General features: G+C 39.7%; 1 protein-coding gene across 1 annotated transcript in view; it reads right to left on the bottom strand.

Moving 5' to 3' along the window:
* Positions 1-1,589: 1,589 nt before the first annotated feature.
* Positions 1,590-6,709, bottom strand: part of LOC124166836 — a 603,633-nt gene continuing 598,513 nt past the window's right edge. Inside the window, exons 12-13 of the mRNA XM_046544536.1 lie at positions 5,993-6,552; positions 1,590-4,358 (exon numbers count right to left, since the gene is read on the bottom strand). Of these exons, the coding sequence (XP_046400492.1) occupies positions 4,008-4,358; positions 5,993-6,552 (911 nt within the window). The 3' untranslated portion in view covers positions 1,590-4,007. The remainder of the gene's footprint in view (positions 4,359-5,992; positions 6,553-6,709) is intronic.

The following is a 6,709-nucleotide window of genomic DNA, read 5'->3' as shown; positions in this document are numbered from 1 at the left end:
AGCCTCCCACTCCTAGATTCCTGGGCTAATGACATGACAAACTCTTTGGCCTCTCTCTCGCCTGAACCATCCCCCCTCCACCTGCCATGCCCTCCCTAAGGAAGCCTCCTACCCCTAACTTCTTTCAAACCATATGACCAAGTTCTTTCCCCCTCCCTCTTCTCTGTTGACCAATCCGTTCAACCTAGTTACCTTCCTCCCTACCCCTCCTAGCCTGGTATAAAAGGATGTGATGGACCTCTGTAGAGTTCACCTGATGATGACGTCTAACGTTGAAACCATGGTCGTGAATAAATATTAATGTGAAAGCACAAAGTTCTTCTTTTTAATGTTAAGTGCCCAAATGCTGGCCCATCCTTTGGTAGAAAGAAAGAAGGGTTTCCCAGGATTATAAGGGTTCACTCCTTGCAAGGCTCTCGCCCAGGCTAGAGGGAAGATTTCTTGGTTTTCTCCCGCACAGGCTGGTAGCTGAAATCATGTGCTCCTACAGCTAAAGGGTAAAGCCTTTTCAAGGTAAAAAATCAAATATGCCATAGAATAAAGCGTTGGTACTTCTGTGTTTTGTACTCTTTGGAAGTACTCATCAAAAAGCATAAAGGAAAATGTCTTTCATTGCTCGATAACTTTATAACATGTATTTCACTCCTCCATACACTCCGTTCAGAGAAACATCAAGCAGCAAACGCAACGAGAAAAGATTGCTTAGATCAAACTCCACAATATGATGCTATCTTGATGATAAAAGATAGAGGTACATACCAAATGAATGGAAAAGGCACTTTTTTGATGATGGCTTGATGGCAGTATTGTTACTATTGTATCACCTGATGTTAATCAATCCTTTGCAGCACGTCAATTGTACCTATTTCTAAAAAGCGCAATAAGACGATATAAGTTACTTGGCCAAAGTTGATTTAGATTCACAATCCAAATGTGGCAGAGGTGGACAGAGGTGATGAATATGATTATAAATATGTATTGAGAATTGGTCCATGGAAAAAATGAAACTCAAGCTCACTGTTGCTCTTATTTGAACTAAAATGAAAAAATGCTTGGAAATTACATAATTCAAGCAAAGTGAAGCTTGTGCATCTTGTTGAATCTCTTGCCTGTGTGGCTCATCACTATATATGGTATTGCTGCATAGTCTGCTAGGAAAGAGAGATTTACGGTAATGTTTGTGTCCAAATTTAAGGTGATAAGTTATTAAGGTACATAAACTTCAGGGGAAAAAACTTGTAAACACTGGGAAAATTATTCAGTGGAATATAATGGTTTTACTGTTTGGATATCCTCAGGTAAACAAGCCTTATCCTGCACAACTTACTTCCTTTACTGTTATCACCATCCACAATGAAATGAATAATGAGAATACACCAGATGTAAATTTACATGCTTGCTATTGATGATGGAATTACAAAGTTGACATGGTAGCTTAGCGGGTAGAGTGATTGGCTGTATATGAAAGGGTCTCGGGTTCAAATTACATGCAGGTGGAGCCTTCAGGCATCCTCAAAAAAATTGGTAATTGGCACCCCTTGGCTGCCAAAGTACCTTAGACACTATACCTAATAAACAGATTTCTGACAGAAATTCAAATTTGCATTTATCTGACACATACATGCCAAGGATACACTCATACCTATGTGAGAAGATGAAAAGTGGTGATGTTATTTTAATTGTCATTTATAAGTCATAATATGCAGTATTATTTTAAAACATACATTGTATACATATAAGCTTATGCATTGCAAGCCTTATATTTGATGATTGGTCACCATTTAGGGATCTTATCATAAAAAATAATACAAACACCATGTGTTAGAAAAATAACGGCATAGTATCTAATAACATTATAAAATGTACCCAGTGCATTATCAGCTGTTCATTGTGCACTTTTTACCTCCTTATTCCATTACTTATCACGATGAACAGCAAGTGTTTAATACATACATATTATATACAATACACTACGGGTTTTATTCCTAGCAATAAATAATTTAACAAGTAAAATGCACTCACGTTTTGAATTTTTCATGCTTTTGTCCAACTTCATTATTGAAACTTCCTTGAGGTCCACTAAATGACTTATTGTGCTCCCTGAGCCAACATGTACCACTGTATTCATTTCCCAGCTAATGAAAAACATGGACACAATATAGAGCTGGAAGATGGAGCAGTGAGTATTCTCAAGGTACATGAAGGAGAGGGAGTTTTGTGGGGGCCTTCAAAGTCACTGAGTGATGCCCAAGGAAGCATTCCTTGAAGAAAGACAAAACCACAAGTTAAGAATTTTCATGTAACAGACAAAATGAGAAACTTGGACAAAAGTAGGCAGATTATGGTCATTTTTGCCAAAACTATGGATCATTTGATCATTTTCCAAAATTGCAGCGGTTAAAAGCATTTGAGCTAACCTTTCCATGCTAGATTTTCATATATTTTTTGCTTACAGTATTTTTGCCTCAAAATTTTAGCAATTTTCTTGACGATGCTTGGTGGATCATGGGAAGACAAGATTCAAAGACATTGGTTGAAGGTTCTTGTAAAGGGGAGGGAGCAAATGGGTTCATAATTGCTCAATTGTATTTGTTATCAACATAAATTTGATGACGTCATCCCTAGTAATCTCCTCAGTGGACAGATTAAATGGACTTCACCCTGAAAATGATAGCTGCAAGATTACAGCTGACCTATCCTTATGCTGACTGTGAAACCAGAAGCCTCTTTCAGTTTGCTATTTGTGAACCAACAATCCTTTATCACTGTAGACACTGTTTAGCTTGGCTGGTTTAGTTAACTGAATTCAAGGCAATCCTTTTTTAAACAAAACAAGATGAATGAAAATTCTTTGTAAGCATAATCATTTCCTTTCTCTGATGCCAATGAAAATTCCTTTGGCTGAGACTAACTAAATATGTATTTCAATGATTTGAAACAAAAAACATTTGAAGACAGAACACCCATGAGCTGTTATACAGCCTAGGTATTTCTAGTGAGACTGACTTCAAAGCAACTTGGAATTTTCCTAAGAGAAGTATTCAAAAACTGCTGGCGGCCGTAACTGGGATTTGTGCCATAAGGATACCTTTAGACCATTCAAAATTTGAGCGTATATGGTCATTTCAGTCACAACTAAGAAAGGTTCTCCCGCAGACTTATTCTACATGATCTTGCTTTGAATTATGTTTAATTCATTCCTTATTGAAAACATAGCTATCAAGAAAGGAACAAATCTGCCAAATGACAGGATTTGGATTAATGGCCCTCAAAGGTTTGGTTTCATAAATACATTGTAAAATACTCTCAGGTACATACCAAAGATTGCAGAGAATATTCTGATGATTAGGTGCCTGTATGGTTTGACAAGTCTTGTAATAGACTACAATCAGTGAGAGAGGCAGTTCATTACTGTTAAGCATTTAGGCAGCCGACTGGCTTGTATTTGGGGTAATATACTTGTCTGTGTCCTGCTACCTCAAAGGCTACATTCCAGTCTCACTATAGAAATGAGTGATATCTGCAAACTATGGCAGTTCATCCTTGAGAAATTAATGCAAGCCAAACCAGAGGAGGCATGTATCTTACCAAGAGGGAATAAGACAAAAGAAACCTTCCATTTGAACATACTATGGTTGTTTTACAGCCTACTTTTTCATTTGATAATCAAGAAGTGAGCTCATAGCATTGCATTTCCACTTGCGTTTTGGTATTTTATTCTGAATTTTTGGCATCATGAATAACCTACTTATATCTAATATGCTATCAAAATATGTTGATATTAGAAATATAATCCATGAAAAAAATATTCATATAACAGGTAGGCAATGGTTACATTAATGTCCATAGTAAGCAACATTTTTGGCATTCATACCTAACATGTAACACTGATATTTAAATTACAATGCATTCATATCATTTAAAATATGGTATTTCAACCCTTGTGGTCACACATTAGTGAGTGAATGTATAAATCAATTAATGAAATATGTACACAATAGAAAAGTTTACACGTATGTACTTTGAGCATCCCCCATTGACTGTGAAGGCTGACCACCAACAGTTGTTGCACCTTTCCGTAGTCCTTCACCACCCATGTTTCCATTCTTCATTATTTCTATTCCGTTCTCATGACCTGAAGAAGGACAACTCTTGCACAAAGACATCCACAGTAACTTCGGATGCTTGCAGAAAAGTTGAGCAAATGTCTGACGAAATTGTCGACTCATAGCACAATATAGAATGAAGTTTATGGAACCATTCAGGAGAGCGAGAAGGTCCATCAGGTCCCCAAAGAGGTGATAGCATGTTTGGAAAAAACATCGCCCCAGAAGTCCACTCATTAATCCAAGAACTCCCTGGGAATTAATAAAGAAGTTAATTTTGTTGGAGTAATTATTAATAACTTCCAGACATTACTTATGCAATAATTTGTCATAAGTATTGCATAAAAATATTCATGAATTTCTGTCAATTTAAATTTTTTCAAATATGCATCATATTAATGGGATAGTTACTCGGGAGGAATAGCCATTTCATGCATTAGCAGGGGAGTTACTATTAAACACAATAGGCCATTGTTCTACAAGAGAAATAAGGATTTGGAATTGGTAGGCGGCCTGCAAAACATTGACTTTTTCATGTACGAATAAAATTGCAAACATCAATTTATATAGGATTCATTGTTGCATAATGTATGGAAAAACACTGGCCAGGTCACACTTAGGATTAATCCCATATTCAATTTGCTAATGTTTTATTGTTATACATATGCCAAAAATATAATTTACTAGCACTTAATAAAAAAAACTTAAAAAGAACACTCACACAGGAAAAAATGTCCGGAGCTTTCGAAGCATATGGCTTCTATCTCAGCTAGTAGGAGAGCAGTCGTCTCCTACTAGTTGGGGAAGAAGCTAAACCATGGACTTTTTTAACCTGTGTCCTTAGAAAGGGCTGGAGTTTGGGGAAGACTATGGAAACTATAGTCAAGCTATCATGAGCTGTCGTGAGGATCAGTTCAGAAAGTTAGGGATTGTAGAGACTTGCAGCATCATTGAGGGGGTATGAGCTAGCAGCAAGGACATTGTGAGTGGGGGGCTGGAAATGCTCGGGGGATACGATTCGAAGAATATCCCCATTAAATTAACACATCCCTCTTAAAATGTATCCCCTCTACAGATGAATTCCACACAAAAATGTTTTCTTGGTATGGCTTCGGCCACTACTAGTGAAATGTAGAGACTTGGGTTTGGAGAGAAATGTAACCCATTTCTTATTTGGTATGTTTTTAAACCAATTGAAATGGTAATTTGTCCAAGAAAAGAACGAAAACTGCACATTCAAGTTCAGTGAAAGCAAAAACATTAAAATTTCAAATAAAGTTTAGTCTCAGAATGTTGTTTTTAGAGGCTAATTCAAACGAATTTTGGAGAAATCTTAGGTGCTATGGAATAACTGGGCGTTAGCCCCTAAATCCTGGCAGGCTTCTCCCATGCATCCAACCCTGGTACAAGTTAGACACCGCTAAACTGTGGTGTTGTTATGAGAGCTGGCGACTCCGTAGGGCCGTAACCAGCCCTAGTTGCACCAAAAGGATTATTTCTGTATATTTTTAAGATTTCAAAATACATTGGTATACAGATTTGCAAATCTGTATATCATACATATTTTATACATGTCTGATGATCCATGGTCCTTGATGTATATCAGAGCCTTTAAAATATACAAATTACGGCGTAACCAGGGATCATCATACATGCATAAGATATTAGTAAAATATACAGATTTACGACGAGTTATACGTATTTAACCCATATAAAATCCATATTATGGCAGCAGATATAATACATATAATATCTAGATATTATCTGCGTGGTGGAGGACATTTGCATGTATTTTATACGGATATAATATATATACAGTGTATACTATGATACGTATTAAATCTAGATATAATCCTTTTGGTGCTACTAGGGAGTAGGAGACGCACCTGGGGGAATTCCGTGACGAGGAAGAGGATGAGGACTGCGACCAGCATTCGCGTGGTCCTCTCCGTCCTCCGACGCCGGCGACGCACCGCGGCGCCCACCGTTGCTACGGCCGCGTCCTGCTTCGCGCCGCCGCCGACGGCGCCGTCCGCCGCCGTCCCCCGGCGCCGCCTCCTAAGCGTCAGCCACCCGGGCAGCCACTCCCTCCGCTGCTGTTGCTGCCCTCCTCGGCCGCCGCCCCCATCGGCCGCCGCCGCCGGCGCCCCGTTGCCCCTCGGACCATCCCCCTCGCCTCTCGACGAAGGCTCCTGCACCAGCGTGGCTCCCTCCTCCTCTTCCACACCCTCCTCCTCTTCCTCCTCCACCTCGGCCGGCGGCCGCGTTTCCTCTTGGCCCATCCACACACCTCCGTCGTCCAGGGGCCGCTCCCTCTGCGGCGGCGGAAACTGTGGGGTCGCCGACGGCTGCCCGCTGCTCCTCGAGGGCGCGGCGTTGGACTTGGACTGCGCCGCCTTGTCCTTCTTCCGCCACCGGCAGAGGGGAAACGACTTTGGCGCGGGCGCTAAAAGGAAATTGACATTGGGATTCATTTACTTCATTACATCAATGCACAGAGTAAGCCGTCGCGCACATACTTCATATTTCAAATTATAAAGTCTCATAATGAATAATGCCTAAGGTAAACGAGTATCAATTCCAAAGCACTGCATAAAACAACA

Source organism: Ischnura elegans, chromosome 1 (assembly GCF_921293095.1).
Source record: "Ischnura elegans chromosome 1, ioIscEleg1.1, whole genome shotgun sequence".
Classification (NCBI taxonomy): Eukaryota; Metazoa; Arthropoda; class Insecta; order Odonata; family Coenagrionidae; genus Ischnura; species Ischnura elegans.
This window is presented reverse-complemented; position numbering and strand designations above follow the sequence as displayed.